We start from the raw sequence: 24,704 nt of genomic DNA, 5'->3' as shown, positions 1-24,704 counted from the left end.
ATTTTCATTTGTAATTTTTTGCTTTATCCTCCTTTACCAATCGAGAGAGGCAATTTTGGTGTCAAATAAAATTATATTTAGGGATGTGCATGGGCACCTATGATTTGGGCTGCCCCTGGGGGAGAATGATTCTTAATTCTTTTTATATTGAATTTATGTCCAGTCTTTGGGTATTGGCAGACTTTGTCATCACAGATGTAGCTTGTATATCGGACCTTGGGATTGGGCTGTGCCAAGGAATGTGTAGATGCAGACAGAGAGGTCACAAAGGCCATTGATAATCTGTTGGAATGAGTTCATATATAATCAATATACACGTATTGTATTGATTTAGACAGTGAATGAATAGAAAACATAAGTTGCTTTAGTATGATCAATTTCATTTTTAGTTGTAACATCAAATACAATTCAAAAGATGTTCCAGCTTTATCGACCCTCATATTTTAACAGCAGAAGATCGCAAAAACAATAAGTATACGTTTCCCAACGCATTTCCGTGACTCTGACTCCATGGTGACACGCGCTCCGCTGCATAGCAACCACACCATGAACGTGTAGAGTTGGGCAGGACAGCTCATTGAAAAAACATTCAGGATCTTACGAATCTTTGTGTACATTTATTAGTATTGTTTGCCTTAGATGACAAAAATCAAACAGATCTGACTGACAATATCAGCATTATTTGTTAATTACTGAGATTAGCGGAGCCGAGAGGTCACTGGACTGGCTTTTTTTTGGTGTGATTCATTTTTCAGAAACCGCAGAGAGGGGGGTTCAGGTCAGGTCACTGCACCCCCCCCTCCCCACCCCCACCCCCTTCTCCATCATCCCTTGTGTATTGTTGGCTGGTGATCGCCATTTTGGACCACCGATTCAGCTGCAGTCTCGGTTTGCGACCGTTTTATCAGAAAAGATAGCAAATATCTGCCATGTCTTGATAACAGGTCAACCAATTTGATGTTAAAATCAAGCCACACTCCGCCCACTTGGCTGATACATGCACATTTTAAATAAAACAGCACTTAAAATCGACTTCAGAGTAAGACGGATATAGGCCTATTCTGGAGGAAAAAAGTCTTCTGGCTATTAGACTATTGTAGTTATTTTTAAACACTGCCTAAAGTTTGTCCCAAAACAGTTCAACACCCAAAGTACAGGATCCGGTTAAGGCAAACTCCAGGGAACACAAAAATGCTCGGGCTTGCATTCCTATTTGCGTTTTCTGCACTTTACAGTCAACTGTAGGCCTAACTATATAATTCATGGTGATTCATACACGACGGTCTTCAACTCTTCATCGTTTCTTATGGACAAACAATTACATGTACATACACTATATATCAGAAAACTTGAATAGGAATGATAAGGCATGAATTATCGCTCTAAACAATACATATACTATTGGCCTACTATGCGCTAGGCTTTGTCTGAAGGAGGTGGGGAGGGGGATAACATTAGACTATAGCTAGACTGTGCACAGGTAGGCCTATTTGTCAAGAACATTGTTGCCTTAGACGTGACCTCAGCGATAGGCTTACAGATCAATTGACTGCACGTTGCACTGTTTGATTATGTTCGGTCGTCAAGTTTGAATAGACCCACAGTCAGGGATAAAGAAAAGCCGTGCAAACGTGGTAGGCCGAACGCAGTCGATACGCCTGTAAAAAAACACCTGTAAATACACAGTCATCATCAGCACAGGTTTGCACACCTTATTCACACATTAAATACACACAACAAATAATTTCGTCGAACTTCGTGTAGCGAGAATGATAGACACTTGGAACTTGAAAAAACTTGGAAATCCCAGATCGATCACGTGACAGCTCAGTTCTTGGAATTGGGTTTTCCCTTGGTTTCTAAAAATAGCCCATTCACCAGCTATTGATATCTGATAAAACATAACTTCGGCCTTTGTAATCTGGGTTGTTTTGCAGGTTTAAAGCCCTCGGATAACAGAGCGTTAGATGTAGGTTAACTTGTTGTCGGAAAAACTTAATAACGAGTTGTAAATGCTGTAAAAGTTTACACTGTAGGCGGTGCGAGACCCGAGAACAACGGAATTTTTGAAGCGGGGAATCCCCTGCATATTTCCTCTCATTCTGACTAAGAGGGATTCTTCAGAATTGGAGTTTCTGACATTGCAGAGGTGTAGTTGTAATTTTGTATATCACAAGACACTGTTGTGGCTGACAAGAAAGCTGTCCTCAGCTGTTATCTCAAGCTTGGTAAGTATTTAGTTCGTGTGATTTTGTGCGTTGGTCGTGTGGAGTTGTCAGAACAAGCATAACGTATTATATTTTAATATTAGACAATTAAGTATTGTATAAAGATGTATGACTCACAGTGGGAATTTACCCCCTCATGTTGACACCACGTTACGGTTTGTGGGTTACTAGTGGATGCAATGACATCAAACTGGATCATAAGCAGCGATAGATTCGGCGTGCTTCTTAATTAGTAGCCTTAATGAATAAGGCCTAGGTTTACTAGTAGTACTACTTGTTCAAACTATTAGTATACCCACATAGTATGCATTGGGGGTTTCAAAACGGAAGAGTTGACGGGGGTGGGGGGGGGGGGGGATTAGACTTTTGACTCAGTCATTAGCTTCATACATGTTTTTTGCAGATTAAGCTCCCCTCCATCTCCTCTCAACACAAACATTCGCGCGCGCGCGCGCGCACACACACACACACACACACACACTAGCTGCCATCGGGACAATTTAAGTTAATCCCGGACCGGCCAGTGAAAAAAAGTTATTAAAAAAAACGAAGACCTATAAATCGATAACCGTCATCTCTTTGCACAGGAAGTGGGATGTATTATGCCATCTCGTAGTAGGCCTATTGGAAATGATCAATCAGCAGCGTCTCGGCGAGACGCCAGGTGGTGGCACATTTCACGTGCTTATCCTCTTGGCCTTGAGAGCTGAAGAAGACTTCACCCCCACAGTACATATGTCATTTGGGTTCACTAGGGTAATATAGTACATGTTAATAATTCTCTGATATGATGCACTCAAACTATGCTTATCAGTGGCTGTTCCTGTAATTTTGTTATCCTTAATTTAATTGAACACATTGTGTTTACCAAAGGTCTTTTTACTACATGCACAGAGTTCATGCGGCGATAGCAGATATATTATGTACAATTATACCGGATGATAACATAGCCTACTACAGATATATGTGTAATAGTGCCTGAAATTTCATACACAAAGATCCAGGGGCCTGTGATCATAAGACCAATTTTTTAAACTGCTTTGTGCCTGTTAAGTCATAAGAGATTCTATAATTGTACATTGTTCTTCATTTACATTGTCAGCTATTTCATGGCATCGATAATTTATGACTGGTACATACGTATACCAGTATCGAGTAGAATCTTAACACAGAAACCTTGGAAATTACCTCACAGCCTGGTAACTACAAAGGAAAAATATTGACTTAGAAACAAGTCCTTGTTTTTGTTAATAAAAGATTGATGTTAGCATATAAAGTGATACATTTTACTGTTTGCCTTAATTGAACTATGACGATATTGCAAATCAGATTGTTAAAACCCAAATTTTTTTCCCATCAAATGCCGGTTATCTTTTCTATGTTCATTTCCCCTTAACCCCAATCAAAAACAGCACACTTCCTGTTTCAAGCTAATTAATACAGAATATAGGTCAGTATATAGTTCCCATTATATCGAGACGGCAAGTTTCTATCGTATGTTATAGCAAATGGCTGTACAGTAAAAATAATGGTATTGTCTATGTAGATTGTTTATGCGGTAATTTTTTACATATTTTATTTTCTTTCTTACTCTAATTTACAAATTCTCCCCACTATTATCTTAAGTATGTTTCAATCGTTTTCATATAACAGTTTGAAATCAATAGTGAGAAAAGTGACAAACCTGTAAGAAGTATTTCTGGTCAAATAATAATAATAATAATAATAATAATAATAATAATAATAATAATAATAATAATCTTTATTGAGATATTGCAACTACGAGGGTTGAAGTTATAAGTATACTTATTTAATTCACAAATATAATGTTTATTTATATGTGACCAAAGTGAGTAAATGTCTCAGAAGGTGCTAATGTCATAGTCCTACCCTTAAAATAACATCTGTATAACATTTGTAGAGATCTAGGTTTACCCCACCCCCTCTCAAATAAATAAATAAATAAATAAAATAAAATAAAATAAAATAAAATAAAATAAAATAAAATAAAATAAGGAGAGAGTGAGAAAGAGACCTGAGACAAAGAGAGGGAAAACAGTGCTGAGCATTGTTTTCATTTTCATTAAATAAAAATGTGTGGCAAAGTAAACACAAATTATTCCACATTATTTTTATTCCAGACCGTTCCTCCAAAACAATACTGTAGATTTCATTACAAAACTACCTTATTTGCCAATCTTAACAGAACAAGTGACCAAGCTAGCACATTTCTCTGAAAAAATTTTGCAATCTCTCGTTTCTGTGAGGTTTATATAGTGGTATTATCAAAGAATTTTCTTCAAAAACTTAAAGAAATTAGGTGCCATTTAAAATATTGACATAACACAGGTGTTATACTGGGAAAAAGTGACAAAAATGGCTGCTTCCAAGAACAAAAATTGATAACACCTACCGTAACATGCATTGCATGGGACAAGATAATGAATAAAGATGATGTTTATAATATCGTATTTTGAAATATAAAGCTTGTTTTAATTCTGTTATTTTAAAAAAGCCTTTGTAATGACTAATAACATAAACATCAATACAATAATTAGCCAAGAGACGCTCCAGCGATGGCGTCTTAATGATATTGGGATTATCAGCAACTAAAACAAACATGGCGGCGCGCCTGAAACCGATCAGAATTCTTATAATGTTGAACATCTTTCAAATATTTGTATCTTGCAACAAAGTTACGTTTTCCAGCTTCAATTTGACTATTAATTTTCTTTCATTTATTACGTCATTATTGTCGATTCTATTGAATTCTTTTTGCTCGATATGAATGACGTAAATCCTCATGACGTCATTATCCAGGCGGTCCAAAGACACCCCTCCATTCGTTTTCGCGGTTGTTTTTTCCAAAGCAAAGGTAATATTTTACTATACACTTTGCAAATATCGCCAGTGATTTCAGTAAAAAGGTTACAGGTTGTTCAATAGCCGAGGTAAATATATGGTTTTAGTAATTAACTTTCTCTGGTTAACTTTTAGTTAACCTGCAGTAACTTGTTGTGGTCTGGCATCCATCTTGGAATATGGCCCTGGATAGAGCATATAGTCACGTTCTTCTTCCTAGTTGTGCAAGGTGGTTAATCTATTTTACTGCAAATAACGTTATAAACGAACTATTGTCACACTTGTTAAAAAATCCTTAGATTTGTATTTAAGAGCGTTTTGTTACCAAGTCACTTGTAGATTGTATGCTTGTCAGGTAAAACTTTGTCTAGACCCTTAAGCCTAAATTATAGCTTGTTATTATTATTATCATTATGTTGTTGTTATTGTCGTGAATTTTCTATCTATAAAATATTTCACTTCAGTTTTTTTACATTTCTAAATGAACGAGAATACATACAGTATGGTTCATCATAGCCCTTCTAATCATTGAATGAAATTAATTTAATTGTGAATGTCCTAATTAAAAGTTGTTTGCAGAGGTCTTAGATTAACGACAGCCCTTCTACGTGAGCTTGGGGCATTTTTCAAGGTTTTTACGTAAAAAGAATATCATGCAGGTCTATTTCCACCTTCCTTTTCCTAAAGTGGTTTGCACCGGGACTTCGAATTGTCTTTTGTAGAACAAATAAATGAAATACCGATCACGACAGAAAACTGCAATTCCTCTCAGAAAGACATAAGTTGGTCAAATCTTTGAGACAAGCCTATATAGTTTTTTTGATTACGAAATTGTTATTGTAGATGTGGGACGAGATCTACCTTATTTACGTAATCCACATGTTTTCCAAGAAATGCTGTCAAATTTTGTTAGTTCTTGGAAGAACAGAAAAAACTTTTTAAGGCAACCAATGTGTGAACTAAACCAATAGTTAAGTGTCGTATTTTAGAGAGTTGCAATAGTTGTTTTCGTTAATTATTTTTTTTATTTTGTTCTTTTCTTTTTTAATAAATATATTCAAATATGTGGTTTATTTTTCTCAGATAATCATATTGTAGGAATTGCAATTGTTATTTATTTTTTATTTAGCTTATCGTTTTATTTTGTAGGGAGAGGGTTTTTATTCTTATTTTATTATGTTTTTATTCTTTTTTACTATAATTCTACGAATTCTCTCTTTCCTAGCCTACCACTATTATCTTAGAAAAGTTTCAGTCGTTTTCAAAGAGAGTAACCCGCTATAAACGATTAAATAGCCCTACACTTAAAACTTTTATTTTCGTGCCAACAAGTACGTGTTTGCTCAAAATTAATATCAATTTGTCATGAATTCTTTTCAAGGATTAAAAATTAAAAAAAAAATCAGTTGATTTTTAGTTAAAAGTTTTTTTTTAACTTACAGCAGAATGAACAAATTGATATATACAAGTTAGTTATTGTGCAAAAAATGTGACAAAATATGGCTCCTTCCAAAAAACAATGGGATAACACTTAACGTTATATGCACTGGGTAGGGCAAGATAATGAACAAAACATGTTTATACTGAAGGATCTTTAAAATGCAGCCTGTTTTAATTGCGTTTTGTTTTTAAAAGGCCTTCTCGACGACTACTGAATAAAGCATATATACAGTAATTAGCCGAGAATTTCTCCAGAGTCGGCGTCTTGGTGATATTGAGAAAATCGACAACGCAAACCAACATGGCGGCGCGTCTGAGACCGATCTGAATCATATATGTTGACTAGCTTTCAAACCTTTGTTTTTTTCAATAAAGTAACATATTTACCATCTTTACTTTAAGAAGTATTTTTCTCTCATAATTTTAGCCATCACTATAAATATTATTAAATTCGTTCGAATCCAATAAAATAAACCACAAACGTGTATGTCATTATCCAGACGCGTCGAAGATTGCCCTTCCTCTCTCTGGCTTTCTTTCCCACAGCAAAAGTAATGTGCTGCTATTCAATTTGCCAAATAGCGCTATTTTGCAATAATTTCTGTAACAGATAATGAGTAGTACCACATGCACAGCTACCTCCTTTTTTCTGGTCAAATTTTAGTCCATGTTCGGAAACTTGTGTCGTGACGTGGCATCCATCTGGGAACATTGATTGAACAAAAATATTTTCTTCTGCAGAATCATTAAGCGAAGAAACTATCACGACAGAAAACTGTCATATTTTTCGGAGAGACCAAGTTGATTCAATCTTTCGGACAAGTTTATATACAGTATTTTTATTACAAAATTCTTATTCTTATAGGTGTGGCACTTTATTTACATAATCCATATGTTTTACCGAGAAACGCCAACTTTTGTTAGTTCTTAGAAACCAAGAAGCGCTTTTCACAGATTAACAATTGTGAACTGAACCAGAAGTTAAATATTCTATTTTAGATCGTTGTTTTTTTCATAGCATGTAATTTTTTTCCCATCTTTTTTTCTTTTTAAAAGAATTAAATTCAATTTTGTGGATTATTTTGTACACATCATCAGAAAAAAAATGGACAATCGTATGTATGCCTTCTTTGCCTAACATTATGACATTTCATCATAAAAAAGTTTTCTTTTACTCCTTTTAGTTACTGATTAAATTCACCTGAGTTCCTATTTGTGTTTCTAATTTGTCAAATATCTGTAACTTCCACGAAAACCCGCAACGTCCGTTACCCCCAGGAAGCGTGATAAGCCCAGTACCCCTGTACTGAACGCAGAGGAATTCTATCAACACTTTTCTCCAGTTAAACTGGTGAGGGGGAATCTTTGCATTTCTAGTATAAATTATTTAGATAATACCCGACGACTCCAATCTTTGGACAACTGTGATAGCCAGGATGTTAACTCTTCTCATTCATTTGGGAATTAACTTAGGGCAGGCATCTTGGAAATTCTAAATCAAAATCTTTAACTTCTTAGAAAAAACATGATAATTATGTTTATTTATGCTTGAACTTTCATCTAAATAATTGACATAATTTCCGAATTTTACCATTGGTATTATACCGCAGGCGCACTAGTATACCATTTCTAGGACATTAGGAATTTTTCGAAACAAGTTGTGTACAAATGCACAAATATCGTTACGAATATAAAACGAAAATAGGTGCGAATATTGGTTTAATTGTAAGCATTGTCAAAGTTTTAATTTCCATATTTTGTGTATTCTTGAATTGCGAAAAAGGTCGAAATGTTGACGAGTTGTAAACCATCAAGACGAAGACTCTGAGTTATCGATAATTTTTTTTTTCGTGCCCAAGAGAAACTTATAAATGTCGAACATTCGAAACACAGTATTATATTGTACAATTTATGTTATCAATCAATTTGGTCGCTCTTATATCAAATATACATTTCCGGACGCACAACTTACAATAAAAGCAGCCTTTTTTTTTTTTTTTTTGTAGATATTGAAGTTACGTTCTGCCATAGAATAGATAGATAATTTATTCCAACTTGAGCAAAGAGTACAAAGTTTTTTTTTTTTGTTTTTTTTTTGCAATCCCAGAATACACCAAATACATATAAAGTCAACCTAGCAAAAACAGATTTATAATTTCACTCATGTTGGCAAAGTCAAGATGGACATAATATTGAGGTTTTGGACATATTTCAATAAAAACAACTTCAAATATTTTGTAAATAATATGAGTTAATGAAAAAACAAAGATAAAAACGAAATATGTTCTTTCTATTTCAGCATTGCTTATTTATATTTTTGGTCCTTCAAGGTGATTAACATTTTCTTTTAAGAAGCCATAAAAGCAAAATTTTATAGCAACCTGGCAGCTCGTTCCATAACTTTGATGCATAAAATTTAAAACTATTTTTATCTGTGGCTTTGAATTAAAACAGGGTATATGAAATTGATAAACCAAAGACACAACGAAATCGTGCGCTTCTTCAGTGTAACTCACATAATTATATTCAAGAAATTTCCACGATGTCAGGAAATCGTGAAGCTTAAATCATGTTTCTGCAGTCCACTTACAGTGACTTCGGTATTACCAGTACTTAAGAGCTAGAACTGCCTCTACACCAGTAATAGTTTTGGTAAAGCCGTTGAAATATTAATGAACTAAAACAGATGTGTTTTATATATAACAAAATGGTGGTTTATACAGACTTGACATTTAATATGGAATATTTCAGTTTCGAAGGTATGCCTAGGTAAAAATGCATTCTTTTTTCAAAAAACTCCGATCTCATATAAGATACGTGAATGGAGAAGTGTGTAGTCAGGTGTGTCGCTTCCAATTAACTGAATACCAGGTTTGTTGCGCTGCTGCATTACGTAATATGCAGTGATTTAATTGGGTAGTGCTCCTTTGGGCAGGTCAAAGCTTGGCTTTGGCAAAGCATGGTTCTGTCAAATAAGTATCCATATGTCGGCAACTACTGCATAGAAGAATTCGAAATTTTGCATGCGAGTGGTCGGTTTTGCAAGGTGTAAAATGAGCTATGCAGTGCTCTGCATATTTGTTAATCTGTGGCAGAATGGCGCGAAAAAGACATCATTGCCGGACAGATAATTGTGCCAAACGAAACGGTCCGCACAGTTTTAAAGAGTAATGCCCAGACTGATGTACCTACACAGAGGCTACAACCAATGTATTGAAATTTTACCACCAGGGTACAGGACCCACTGTCTGTCGGGATATGCTATTGCAACTAAACAAAAACCACCCAGTCCGTTCAGAATGAGGGGTAAATTGCCACCAAAACGCATTTTTCAAGGCCCTTAGCGAACACCAAACTGGTTTTTGCTGGTTAGAATACCAGACGACCTCAGGGGAACCCACTGTAAACAGCAAAACATCGTTGTATGTTTCTCTAATGAATTGGGGACCCTGATCGTTTCTGAGTTGAACACTGAAACCTCTTGACTTTCGTTACTGAGGTCAGCTTTTACTTGTACCGCTCATCCAGTCAAAACAGAGTTTACAGACATCCAGAGGAGGCCAACGACGAAGCGTGTGCCGCGTCTAAAGTGACTAAGGTCATTAACAGCGTCAGTAATTGGAGTGGATACCACATTGGTGCCAAAACACCAATGATGGTCATCCACGAAAACCTGAACCAGATCAAATAAAGGAATAATCTGAGAACCACTTGACTATCATTTGATAGGGGGCACCTTAGGAACAATTTTAGGTTGCACGGTGAAATTCCCGGTACACACATAGCACTTTTAATAGCAGATTACTTACAGAACCAAGGGAATGAGCAGCTACCTTGGTAATCAAAATCGCCATATTTGAACCACATAGACAATATGTGGGTAGGCCATTACTCGCCGAATCAATGGCCTACATGTCCCACAACAAAACTGGACCAAATTGGACAGATTTTGACCGATGCCTGGAATGTTATTCCAGATTGAACTCTAAAAACCTAACCCAAGGAATGCCTTGCCACTTGAGAGCGCTGGTAGCAAACAGAAGAGGTCAAACGTAACAGCGACCGTTACTGTGACTAGACACTGACATGGGAGGTTCTTTGTGAGGCGTGTAACTCTTTTACAGAAAATAATTTGGAAAATATGGAGATCCAAAATATCTCTTTTAATTGTTGTTGTAGTATGACATAGAATAGGCAATGTGTTTTTGTTTGCTTCTCTGGCGAATTCCATAAATGAACTGATGTCACAATGACATCAAAGAGTTAATTATAAGTTATTAAAACACGATTTCAATCCGTATTTTCATTTATCAGTCAGCAAAATAGGGAAAAAACTGTTGAAAAATGATTTGGTAAAAAAATATTCCATATTAAATGTCAAGTCTGTATATTACATGTATATAACTGTGTAAGATTGGGTGCAAAAGACACACGGCACGCTTGGAAATCAATTGTTTGCTCTTTATCATTTAACATTAGTTCCAAATATGATTTTGGAGCCGTTACAACAGAAGTCATTCCATGTCTTTATATCGGCATCAAAGACAGAAACAAACTGTAGCATTGTAATTGCTAACACAGAATAGAACACGTGCGCGTGTATGGTAAGGGCTTGTCACAAGTTTTCGTTGAGCATTTAGTTTTGTCTGCCTGCATCTTACTTTTTCTGTCAGCTGAGTAATTAAAATATTGTCAAATATCTGTAACTTCCACGAAAACCCGCAACGTCCGTTACCCCCAGGAAGCGTGATAAGCCCAGTACCCCTGTACTGAACGCAGAGGAATTCTATCAACACTTTTCTCCAGTTAAACTGGTGAGGGGGAATCTTTGCATTTCTAGTATAAATTATTTAGATAATACCCGACGACTCCAATCTTTGGACAACTGTGATAGCCAGGATGTTAACTCTTCTCATTCATTTGGGAATTAACTTAGGGCAGGCATCTTGGAAATTCTAAATCAAAATCTTTAACTTCTTAGAAAAAACATGATAATTATGTTTATTTATGCTTGAACTTTCATCTAAATAATTGACATAATTTCCGAATTTTACCATTGGTATTATACCGCAGGCGCACTAGTATACCATTTCTAGGACATTAGGAATTTTTCGAAACAAGTTGTGTACAAATGCACAAATATCGTTACGAATATAAAACGAAAATAGGTGCGAATATTGGCCTAATTGTAAGCATTGTCAAAGTTTTAATTTCCATATTTTGTGTATTCTTGAATTGCGAAAAAGGTCGAAATGTTGACGAGTTGTAAACCATCAAGACGAAGACTCTGAGTTATCGATAATTTTTTTTTTCGTGCCCAAGAGAAACTTATAAATGTCGAACATTCGAAACACAGTATTATATTGTACAATTTATGTTATCAATCAATTTGGTCGCTCTTATATCAAATATACATTTCCGGACGCACAACTTACAATAAAAGCAGCCTTTTTTTTTTTTTTTTTTTTTTTTGGAGATATTGAAGTTACGTTCTGCCATAGAATAGATAGATAATTTATTCCAACTTGAGCAAAGAGTACATTTTTTTTTTTTTGCAATCCCAGAATACACCAAATACATATAAAGTCAACCTAGCAAAAACAAATTTATAATTTCACTCATGTTGGCAAAGTCAAGATGGACATAATATTGAGGTTTTGGACATATTTCAATAAAAACAACTTGAAATATTTTGTAAATAATATGAGTTAATGAAAAAACAAAGATAAAAACGAAATATGTTATTTCTATTTCAGCATTGCTTATTTATATTTTTGGTCCTTCAAGGTGATTAACATTTTCTTTTAAGAAGCCATCAAAGCAAAATTTTATAGTAACCTGGCAGCACGTTCCATAACTTTGATGCATAAAATTTTTATCTGTGACTTTGAATATGTCAAGGTATGTCAAATTGATAAGCCAAAGACACAACGAAATCGTGCGCTTCTTCAGTGTAACTCACATAATTATTTTCAAGAAATTTCCACGATGTCAGGAAATCGTGAAGCTTAAATCATGTTTCTGCAGTCCACGTACAGTTACTTCGGTATTACCAGTACTTAGGAGCCAGAACTGCTTCTACACCAGTAATAGTTTTGGTAAAGCCGTTGAAATATTAATGAACTAAAACAGATGTGTTTTATATATAACATGTATGTAACGGGGTAAGATTGGGTACAAAAGACACACGGCACGCTTGGAAATCAATTGTTTGCTCTTTAAATATCATTTTACATTAGTTCCAAATATGATTTTGGAGCCGTTACAACAGAAGTCATTCCATGTCTTTATATCGGCATCAAAGACAGGTACAAACTGTATCATTGTAATTGCTAACACAGAAGAGAACACGTGCGCGTGTATTGAAAAGACTTGTCACAGGCGTTCGTTGAGCATTTAGTTTTGTCTGCCTGCATCCAACTTTTTCTGTCAGCAGAGTGATTAAAAATATTTTTGTTTTTATTTGACTGATGTAGGCAGCTGAGGGATGGCCTTTGACTGATAGCCTGCTAAACGTTTTGACAATCGTTTACACATAAATGAATTTAAAAGAACGCCTCATAGTCACGGAGCTAAACAGCGTTCTTTTTAAACTAAGAACAGATGTCTTCACTTCCGGTAGTGACATCGGCATTTTCAGAGGTGAAGTTTCTTTGCATACAATACAATTCGTATTTTTTCGTTTTTTTTTTTTCATTTATTTGGCAGCCAAAAATTTCAAGTAAATTTACAGCTCGATCGCTCCCACTATTAAACCAAAAAAGATTTTTTGAAAGTTTCTATACACACTTCTGGTCTGATGTACGTGACAAACCGCAAGGTTTCACTTCCTGGAACAGACAAAATCATAAGGAACTACTTCATATGTCCTTCTAGGGACCTTAGTTAATGTGAACTTTAATCAGCAATAGGAAATATGCAAACGTGTGCCTAATATACGTAGCATAAAGGGGCGGGTCTACTTGAAAAGGGGCAGTACCGTACTATTTGAATGAAGCAGTAAGCAATGGTAGGTTTCTGTGCAAATATATTCATAAGATGGAAATTCCGTCTCTAGGCCCTGTTTTTATATGCTTGCGGAAGATGAAACTACTCACATACATAATGCCTAAATACTGTTTTTTGTCAATGAATAATAATAATAATAATAATAATAATAATAATAATAATAATAATAAACCACTCTGTTGTGTAAGAACCATTGTGTATTTGCGCCTTTCAATCACGACAACGGCACATTTATTGCAAATAGTCATATTTGTTCTCATTCCTTTTCACACCCGGAATACTGGAGTTCTCACGATCATTCTTTTTCCTACCACTTCACTCACTTCACTCTCTTCCACCATTTCACATGAAAAGGGTGGCTGGTGATAGATATTAGGTCTCGAAAGACTTTGAAACTCCGGATACCTGTTTAAGAATACCTGTAAGTGTTAAGCCGTGAAAATATGCATTGGCGAACATCAACTGCCTATTTCAAATAAAAATATATAACTTTTAAAACACAGTTTTTCTAAAAAATGTAGCATTGTATCGTTTGGTGTGGATTGGGTTTAGAACGTATTATCGTGAAAACCCACGGCCGTAATGGGGACAAGGCATGAATGAAAGGGGGATCCCCTGTGGGAATTCAGAGGGCCAAATACGGAAAATGCTGCCACCAATGTTTGATAGCGTAACACAATTTGATGTGTCCTACGCACGGATAGGCTGCCTTACGCAATTGGTTAATTTTCAGATTCCACGTGGAAACAAAAGTGAAGAATGGTTGTGTCTACAAGGTCAGTTAAGGTCCGACTGCCTTCCGTAATACTGGAAGCCGTTGCTCCTGCCAGACATCGCAGAAAGAAAAGGAGTAAGCGTCGCTCTCTGTGTGCACGGCCCAAGAAAAACAAGAAGATGCACCTGTCCCATACTGGATATGCTGGTAGTATCAACGCCTATGTCCCCGCGACATTGACAGACGATTTCCCCCTGAGCTTGCGTCCGACGGAGAGACAGCGTATGAAACCGTGGCTGGTGGACCAAGTTGAGAGTCGGTCAGTCCCTGGCTTGGAGTGGCACGACAAGGCCAAAACCATGGTGCGCATTCCCTGGAAACATGCAGCACAGAATAGTTGGAAAGAGGGATCTGATGCCTGCCTCTTCAAACGATGGGCTATCCACACAGGTAAAGTGCCTGATGATCAGAATGTTCGTAGACGTGCAACTAAGTTCGGAAGGGTAATTTGTCCTTCCCCGTTCTCAGTGTGCATCATTGTGTAAAAGAGCCCGTGCTTTGGTGAGCTTTTCAGCACACCGTGGTATATATTCAGTAAGCAGTTTCAAAATACAAAAGAAAATAAAAAATGAAATAAAAAGAGAAATTTTCTGACAAGATCGAATTGAGGAGTAGTTGAAAATAAGATATTATTATCATTATTAGTTATTTTATATTATATCAGTTTCTTAAAATCTGAAACTTTCAATCCTGATAACATAAGATAAAATGCGGAAACAAACTTTCTCTGCCAGGAAGTAATATCAAGGGGACACTTAAAATTAGTCTTAGACAGAGAAAGGTGTCTGTTTGTGCATGGAAGGCATAAGTCCAATTATAGATATGGATTTACTATCTATCTAAAAGTGACAGCATAAGAAGTTTTGTAAACATCTTAGTGCTCTTCAAGCTGTTGGGCAATTTCCCAGGTGCTCCCCCCTGCACGAGCGGATTTCCCGCGGGGGTGGTGTTCTTCCTGGAGAGGGTCGTTATCTCTAATCATTCTACCCATAGGTAAACATCGTGACGGTAAGGACCACCCGAGCCCAAAGAGATGGAAGGCGAACTTTCGTTGTGCTCTGAACAGTCTCCCTGACGTGATCGAGGTACCCACCATGGGGAAAAAGAAAGGCAGCGACGCGTTCAAAATATACAAACTTTGCCGGGACAAACAGGAAAAACAACAATTAAAAAGATTCTACAGAGGTAATATTCCATTAGCATCACATAGATACAATGCAACGTAGTAAATTTGATGTTCTGCAATGTTTTTGCAATATCGTACAGTGCCGCCGGAATGTCCCCTTACCAAATGGCCGTATGGTTTCCCAACCCTGCCCCATATGGTCGAACAATAGAGGCCGTATGATAATTACAGGGTAGGGGAATCCCCAAGCAATCCTTATCGGACACCCAAATTAGTCGGTTCAACGAACACGGTCTGCCCCTTCTTAATTGCCTCACTTAAGGTTTCTATTATAGCTGATGCAAAGAGATTGCTATCGCAAACAATACCGGGTTATGTATCAACTGCAACATAAGACTCGAGTAAAGGCAAGTCAAATATTAGAACAAAACTCTGAAGAACAAATCAGGCTTAGTTTTAAAACTCGTATAACAATTTTATTTGATGATAATAAGTCACGATCAACAAAAGCGTAGTTAAAATGGAAAATTTTAAATAGCTAATGCATCAAATAAATATCAATGTCTCATTACCTTTATTACATGTGTTGCTAGTTTAGTAGCCTGATGCACGACCTTCTCTCTCAAGTACCGCTGGAATCACCTTATTTAGGTGATTAATATATTTATTACTGTATAATACACTTTTCTGCGTTAATATGGTCATCTCCTCGTCTATAACGTTCATGTGGCGCAGGTCAACCTTTGAGAGACGTCCACTTTGTGGCTTATCTGCAATACCAAGCCCTTCGTCGTATTTCTTTAACGCATAGTAAATGGCTTGTCGCGACTCTTTATGGTCTTCATTTTCCATTTGTGCGGTCATGTTTTTAATTCGCACCCCTTGTTCTCGGAGGGCGATGATACGCAAACGCACGTAATCGCTAAGAGGCATCTTGGAATTGTGATGATTTGGAAAATTTGAGTGTCGATTTATACCGTTCACTTGGCAGGTGACACGATGGCATGGAAATCAGTGACATAAACATGTCATATTAAACAAAATACTTATTGGCCATTTAGGAAGTCCAGATACACAAACAATCCTGTTGACACGTGTCAGTTGATTTAGAATTATGTGCAATTGATTAGTTTGGATTGAAGAGCGTCATCGCAATGTTAACATTAATTTTAGACGACGCGTGTCACACAGTAGTGATTATGTAATAGTCAGGGCTTAATCACTGTGTTTACCCAGCAAGAATAAAGCTAACCTGAACTGATTGTTAATTAATGTGAGATGACACGTGCCAACCAGTGAAGTTAGCCCGAGAGGTTGTAATCCAGTTTTTTTAATTAATTTCTTTTGATGCGTTTAAGTATGAAGAAGGCTTTTGGTTAAGTTTGGGCTTTAGATCGTAAAGATGAACTATTCTTATCGGTTTGAATTACATATCAAACAATGATAGAGAAACATTTCCTACTTTGTGTCCTACAGAATCAAGGAATCAGTCTTTCGGCCGGCCACCCGTCGCCTTGTCAAATAAAGAAATATTCGAAATTCGACAACGGGCCAGTTCCCCAGGCAACTTTTGCGTTCAGTTGATGGGAAGGTTGTTTACTGTTGATGAACGAATACGAAAGGACAGAAATGATACGGGTGTAGATGGGAGAGATCCTATATGCAAATATAGACTGAACTATATATTAAAGATATGGCTAACAAAATGTTTATCACTGAAACAACTGACAAGTCTTTTTGGAAAAAATGCATTTCGTCTATGAACAAAACTAATAGCAATATAAGGACATACTTTAAAAATAAATTTCAATCTTGTTAATAATATGTATATAGTAAAGACCGTTTGAAGCCTAATAAATATTACATGTACAAGTAGTGTTTTATTTGATCTTTAATAAATTCATAAATTCATTTATTAAACTCTATGTAAATTCAATCAATTCATAACTACAATGTACACGAAAATTGCTGTCATCACCGAATCTTTTTGGTAAAGCGACTTTTAAAAATCACTGTTGGCAAGTTCTTATACTTAAAATCTCCGTATCAGAGTAGAGTGATCAAAGTAGAGTGAAGCCACCGCGCATTAAAGGTAAATTAACGCTTAGACGAACACTTAATTGCGACCACGCTCACCTTCGATCTTTATCTCAGCGAGCTAGGGTTAGGCTCTTTTGTTAGCAGAAAGTTTGTCACGATAATTGCCCGACGGGCAGGGTATGGAACTATTGTTAACAGAAACCAAACAGCGTATGGATGACAATGTTATTTCCATAGTAACCGAGCCAGGCCGTCCGTACAACCCGCAGCGACCCGGAGGGTAAGTAAGGGGAGATTCCGGCGGCACTGTAACAACAGTCAATGATACTGATTTAGAAAATGGCCAAATTTATACGAATTTAAATATATAAGGAATTGGCTCATTATTGCACGGTTTTTATTTTAGAAAAATACAAGTATGATTTCCATTTATCCTGTAGGGCAATCTAAATACAACGTTTGTGAAATGACTGATGCCCATGTGCCACCAAGAGGAAACGTTTATGCACGGAGCTTTAGTGACCCATCTCATTCGGTACGTAGCCTTGGGGAAGGGGGTTGCAAGAAGGAAACGCCTTCCTTGTGTCACAGTTGAAGAAGAGCAAGTAGGGCGTGACCAAAAATCGAGCTGTATTTCTTTAAAGAACGAACTTGCTGCCGGTAATTGGTGGTAACTGACTTAGAAAGCACAATACTTTTACTGGCAGGTGTCTTGCTCTTACAATCTTTTAAGGTTTAGCAACAAAAATGTGTTAAAAGTTCATGCATTAAAGTATTTTGCAATATTTCAATTTAAAAAACTTATTTTATTTAGGCTAACCACGCCCAGTATAAAAAGTACCGAGGTGGGAACGGCAAGCCGGCAGCGTACACTAAGTATTTAGAAAACAGTCGCCATCGCTCCCTCTCTGCCCCGGGAAGTGCTGTGAAGGAGGAAGAGAGTTTGGGGAACACGTGTCGATATTCCAACGGTCCGCTTCCCGATCACGACTACACTGCACCGCAAGGTAAATTACACACTGATTTAGAGTTTCTTTTTTTTTTTTTCAATAAGATCCGTTAAAAATTGCCATGCTTTGTAAGCATCCTTCTTTAGTCTTTAACCATGTACAAATGCGATCACTGTTCCTGCACTACTGATATGAGGGTTTTCACCCTCAGTTTTCCTATCTCCCTGTTTTTTTTATTCTTGGCGAACGTGTAAGAGAGTCTCAGTGTTGTGTTGACACCAAAACAGACCCTTCTCTCTGACCACTGGGTCCGCTAGTAGTCTGTTACAAAATTATTGTATTGTCCTATACTTTAATTTTGTATTCTATTCTAGATGTCCCCAATATCAGAGGGTAAACTTACCCAGAGTTACATTTCTTTATAAATGGAATGTTTTATCATCCGATTGGCATACAAGCTTATTTCTCAAAGTGTCATGTATTTGTCATAAAGCTACAAAGAATAGAAGTTGCATTGACAAGTGGAGGTGGAGATACAAACAGTGGCAAAGGGATTCACGTGTCCGTGAAATACTTGGCATTGCGTGCACAAAAAACGCACGTTCTACGCACTGTATGTCCGATCAAGAAACGCTGATAAGAGACCAAAAAAAATTAATAACCGGGTAGATGACAGGTTAGACAAGGAATACTTTCAGTATATGTAGGCGGGGTAGAAAATTACACACATATATATATATATATATACCCCATATCAAATTTCACGTATTTTGATTTGAAAAAAAGTTTCAAAGGACATGGAATGATGACATAAGAAGTCTAATCTGAACGTGTTCTAAACCGTGATCCTTTAGCATTGTTGGTATTCACAAAATATAACTTGAAATACTAAAAAAATGACAAAAAAATGATAAGCATGAGCTGAATGACTCTGTAGTTTCAAATAATTTAGTGAACAAAGTTTGAAAAATTTCAAGCTCAATCCATACAGATCACTAACATGTCAGAGGATGATATAGGTGAACTGATATCTTCCTTGTACTTTGTTTGGTAACATATTTTAAGGTAGCTTTTTTGTTCCTTTAGCAACCTTCCTTGTTGTTTTAGCGTTTCTAAAAAACAATATATAGAGACAAGAGCTAGATCTTTAAGGGAAGGATGACCAAAGATACCAAGCATGTCGGAACAAACGGATTTTTGTTTGTAATGCTCGCGGGTAAGCATGCCCACTCTGTCAGGAGCATGGTAGTCTGGACTGCGGTTTTCCAGTAGTAAATCTTATTTACAAAGAAACTGGAGGGACAGATGGTGAATCTGTCATGTCATTGATGTTCATTTTAAACGGATAGCTTAAATCGTTGGAACTAAAGAGGGGACAGATTTTGGAAAACCCTCAAGTTTTCTATGACCAAATACGGTAAGGTTTATGTCATGCAAACTTGGCCTTCTGAGTCATCCCCAGGGTATGAAATCCTTTTCCTGTGTGATAATGTGGTCCAGGATAATGCCCACTGACCCCCTTTATCAGTGGGTGACTCACTTATCTAAATATAGACTGGAAATTTCCAAAATATCTTTCAACGCAACTCGCATTAACTTATATTTGTTGCAATAACTGATCGCTTATTGAAAGAAATGTGTATAAAATGACGCATTAAGTACACAAAAGATGACTGGGCATAATACCTTTTATAGATTGAAAAATTTTCTAACCTTTTTAAACCATATATGTGTGAAGGCCGTGGTGCGTGTTACACCAAACAAAAGAAACACGATTGCACTAATGCTCTACGTTGGTATGCAATAGGATCAAATTCGCCTAAAATACCTTCCTGGAAAGCTTGTGTCCAAGAGCAATAAATTCACAGCGGTTTGAGGGCATTTGAATTAAAAAAAACTTTTATAAAAGTGCCCGTATGCTGGCAGGGACGAGGTGCCCTCCGCCTAGTATATAAAAGCGATTACCTGGATGGCCAGGGTTGTTCTTAAAATAAAAGGATATATAAACTAGAAATTAAAAGTCTATTTTAACATCAAAGTGAACCGACCACACTTTAGATTTGGATTACAATCCCATTATGGCAAACCTCGTTCTCCTCCTCCCACCATTTCTCGCACTACAGCCACCCTTAGCTACGGTTATAGCAATAATTCATCAAAATTTGCTTCTCTTCTATTATTCAGGTGGTAACCCAGCTACCGTTATGACATTTAACACCGCTTTGAACAGCGGGGGGCAACTGTATGATACCTCGGCCAGGGGTGCAGGCACCACGTACAGCATGGCCGTACAGCCCTACGTGAACTTAAAGAGAGAGATGAGCAGAGGGAATGACGGTTTGCCGCAATATCAGGACAACCTGAGGGCAGGGAACGATGATGCTGATGGTTCCAGCGACACTGACAGCAACCTAACAGATGAACAACTGGTGGAGGTAGGCCTACGAATAGTGAAAATACCTTTTTTTTTGGTTATTGGAATTTGTTTTATTACACTTTGTAGACTAAATTACAATGCACAATATAAAATGTGTTCACTATTTCAAACATCGTGATGCTCAAAATGAGTTCTGCTTTTCCACAGCAGAAAATCGATGCGTAGAACTACCAACCATGTCTCATTTGAAAGTAGTCATTTTTTTTATTAAAATGAGTGCCAGTAATAACTCCTTGTATTCCTGAAAATACGATACAGTAATTAAAATATCACTTGCACTTAAGTTATTGTATTAAGCTAACAATTATATGACACATGCTGATTGATATTGATAGCCTATGTCGTGTTATGATATCCATTATTGTTACATGTATATATACTTTTCTTCGTAGATTAATGGGCCAGCAAATGTCAAGCTATTGGCATATTGAGTGCTCAGTAAACAACATTATTATTATAATTATTATTATTATTATCATGTGTTCCATGTGTTGTTCCAGATGATAGACGAGATGGAGAGGACCAGCAGCCCGGGGACCACCAGTCCATTTGAACAGCCGGACTCCTGGCGGTACACAGAGGGGGACGGCGGCAAGGACTACTATGTGAACTCTACAGGTGGGCAAAACAGGATGTTTTGATTCTTTTTTGAGTTATCTTTTTTTTTAAATTATAAATAAGTCATTCTGCAATACAGGGTTGGTAATGCATCGGTGTGGATTTTACAGCGTGTTTGTCATTTATTTGACGACTCCCATCATCTTGTTTATGTAAATTACATCTGTTGAATTAAATAACTATTTATAAGTCTTATTTTAATCTATAGTCTACCGTGCATATACTGAATTTCCTATTCATGTTAATATTTTAATCCCCTTTCAGTATCCGCAAATGCCCCACCTTCCTTTCCGACCACTACAATTTTTCATGCTAGAGTAACAACACGGACAGAAGTCCAGATGGAAAGCAACCACCTTGCTACCCCCGCCTTTGAAGTCGAAGTACCTGGTGAGTGACTTTAACCATTTTTTTATTAATTAACAGTTAAAATCAGTAATTAAGAAATAAAACGTATTATTAGAACAACCTTGTAAAGCACTGTTCTAAACATAAATATTCTTTAATGTTTCGGATGACATTTTCATCCGAAACAAGGCAAAAAGTGTCTGTGACTATCTTTAATATGATAATTAAAGCCTTATATAAGCAGTGACAGTTAAACTCCAGATATATTCTCATTTCAGCTGGAGATATTGATGTGAATCTCAGCATTGGAGAGAACATCCTAGAAAACTCCCAGTACTCCAGAGCCTTGCCTACCACCATGGCCAACAACTGCGACGACTTCGTCACACTCACCTCCGTCCAGGCGGACGTCAAGTAACACTCGGTACAAATGACATTTCCAACAAATCAAACAATGCAACAGAAACTGACAGCTGTAAATAAACTGTACATAGACAGTACAAGATGATCACTTGACCATTGTGTCATTCTTACCAGTGATTCTCCTTGTGCAGCTGTATATATGCCATACTCTGTGCAATAGTAAGAACAGCAAATGCACATTAACCTGCTTCAAAAACATTATAAAAGGGCTCTTTTAATTCTTTTTTGCATTTCACATGCTTTGCCAGTGATGTTGTATAGTGACATTGACTTTCTGGTGGATAAAGATGCAGCCATTTGAAATAGCTGATCGATTTTTTTTTCTTTAGATGTAACTTTGAAATTTTGAATTCAACTCACACGATCCTTATATGACAGAAGACTGAGTGCATTTCTTACCAAACTAAGTATAATGCTTTGGCTTTTTTCCTTTTTTTCCACAGAAAATGAATATTTCTGAAGAAATATACATACATGTATAGTTACCAGCTGTACTGTTAAAAATGTAAACCATATTCTAGATGTAGTTGTAGACATGAAATTGTTGTGTTAACTTTAAGCTGGACTTAAAAAATGCCCATAAAAGCTTTAAGGACTCACTGAACAGACTGCTTGTCTTAAAATATAAAATCATTGTTTTGTGGTATATGTGATATTCAATACTAATATATTAGATAGGTCCACAAAGTCTGGGCTGTTTGTACATAAATATACCAGTGGATCAAGTTTGAAAGAGATTTAAACTTGGTCTTGTGTCAACTTATACTTCATTTAAAGAATAAAAATATATGAAAAAAAATCTGTCTTGACGGTGATCCATGTTTACTGCTTTGGCTACAGAAGAAAGTACATGTAGTCTACTCACTTTCTTGGACTCAATAATATTCGAGCTTTACTTGACTTCAAACAAATTTCAGATAATATATATATATATATACTGACAGTCAATGAAAACGCATCATTTATTTATCAAACAATATTTTTGTTCCTTTGGCATATTAAGAAAATAAGTTTACGTGTGAAATATGACCCATTATTCAGTTACACAAGGTGAAATAAAGGTCAGAAAAGATCATTAAAATGCAAGGTCAGGTAATCAAATCTCTTTGGTTCCGCCCATCCTCCAGCATCCCCAGGGCCCGCAGTCACTCTTTTAGTGTCAGACTTGGCATCACTGTACTTTTTTGTCATGTGTCACACTGGATTTGGTGACTACCTTAAATAGGCTTAATTAATCACCATATATTGAACCTGATTAATTCACACCAATCACGAGACAGGAAAAACATGATTTTGTAACAGCTGGTCACAAAATCACTGATGCAGAAATTTTAAACATCTGAGTGGACAGCCCACTCTCTTATGACCAAACAAGTGCATTGGTACTCATTTAAATCAGGCCTACCCAACTACCAGACTCGGCACCTACGGATCCAGAATAAACCGGTATATCAGACCACACTACCCGTTTTCAAGGTGTGTGTCAGATCGCATTACAGAGTATCATACCCCATCACAAATTTTGTAAGCCTACCTGTCATCCGGGTATCGCGCCTCGTTTTCGTCAAGTAGGAGTCGTATGAATACAACAACATGGAAATCGGCAATCCTCGGCTCATTCCGCAAGCTCCATACTATTGTCGAGTGCGGAGACATCGGAGTAGTTCCGAGTGACAACATGGCGACAGACGACTCACTGAATCTTGTCCAGAAAATATTAAACCCCCGACAGAATATGCTTCCGCTATCAAAATTAGGTCTAGTTTTCTAAATGAATATATAAGTTTGCAAGTTCTTATTTACAAAACATCATTGGCTATGTTCGAACCTAAATTTTTTGTTAAAAATTGCGGTATTGTCAGATTTTTAGCATAAACAGGGACAATTGCAGCAGCACATGAATCTAGATGAGATGCACTACTTTCCAACCCCGCTTTAGACCACGGTGGAAGTGAAGAACAAAAGATTCCGACGTGGTGTAACTCGCATAACCGCACGTCTCGCATGAATGCGTTATAACCCGCTAATGGACCCGTGGTCTAAATAAGATAGATCCCTCGTCAGCGAGGGTTATGTGACATCCACTCGTGCTTCGCACTCGTGTATGCCACATAACCCTCGCTGACTCGGGGTCTATCTATTACTAGGATCATCGCTATCACATCGCGCACCAGGCAAAATCGGTGTGGTGGCTGATACTCTGTAATGCGATCTGACACACACCTTGCAAACGGGTAGTGTGGTCTGATATACCGGTTTATTCTGGATCCGTAGGTGCCGAGTCTGGTAGTTGGGTAGGCCTGTAAATGGTTGGAATCGATTCTCGGTAAAAAAAAATACAAGAAAGTTTTCGGATGCATTTTCATTGACTGTCAGTATACATAGTGCCACATTAAACTCAATTCTTAGCAGATCAATTTCATACTACTTCTATACTGACATATTTTTG

At 36.8% G+C, this 24,704-nt stretch overlaps 1 protein-coding gene across 2 annotated transcripts; it reads left to right on the top strand.

Annotated features, from left to right (window-relative positions):
- Positions 1-1,910: 1,910 nt before the first annotated feature.
- On the top strand, positions 1,911-23,639 carry LOC106173208 (uncharacterized). Of its 2 annotated transcripts, none has more exons than XM_087005710.1 (9): positions 1,911-2,228; positions 14,272-14,703; positions 15,307-15,498; positions 17,920-18,014; positions 18,294-18,486; positions 20,614-20,864; positions 21,367-21,484; positions 21,749-21,874; positions 22,111-23,639. In XM_087005710.1, exons 2-9 carry the CDS (start codon positions 14,298-14,300, stop codon positions 22,248-22,250), a joined length of 1,521 nt encoding a protein of 506 aa, XP_086861836.1. In that variant the 5' UTR covers positions 1,911-2,228; positions 14,272-14,297; the 3' UTR covers positions 22,251-23,639. The 2 variants fall into 2 exon arrangements, with proteins under 2 accessions (XP_086861836.1, XP_086861837.1); XM_087005711.1 differs by lacking the exon at positions 1,911-2,228 and adding an exon at positions 5,060-5,103.
- Positions 23,640-24,704: the final 1,065 nt, after the last annotated feature.

Source organism: Lingula anatina, chromosome 2 (genome assembly GCF_051362555.1).
Source record: "Lingula anatina isolate TDL-2025a chromosome 2, LinAna3.0, whole genome shotgun sequence".
Classification (NCBI taxonomy): Eukaryota; Metazoa; Brachiopoda; class Lingulata; order Lingulida; family Lingulidae; genus Lingula; species Lingula anatina.
This window is presented reverse-complemented; position numbering and strand designations above follow the sequence as displayed.

What these genes read in the sequence shown, in the direction of transcription:
- LOC106173208 (XM_087005710.1), top strand. Translation starts at nt 14,298, where the DNA reads ATGGTTGTGTCTACAAGGTCAGTTAAGGTCCGACTGCCTTCCGTAATA. An exon ending in CAGATGAACAACTGGTGGAG is followed by an intron (nt 20,865 to 21,366) that starts GTAGGCCTACGA and finishes GTGTTGTTCCAG; the next exon opens with ATGATAGACGAGATGGAGAG. An exon ending in CTACTATGTGAACTCTACAG is followed by an intron (nt 21,485 to 21,748) that starts GTGGGCAAAACA and finishes ATCCCCTTTCAG; the next exon opens with TATCCGCAAATGCCCCACCT.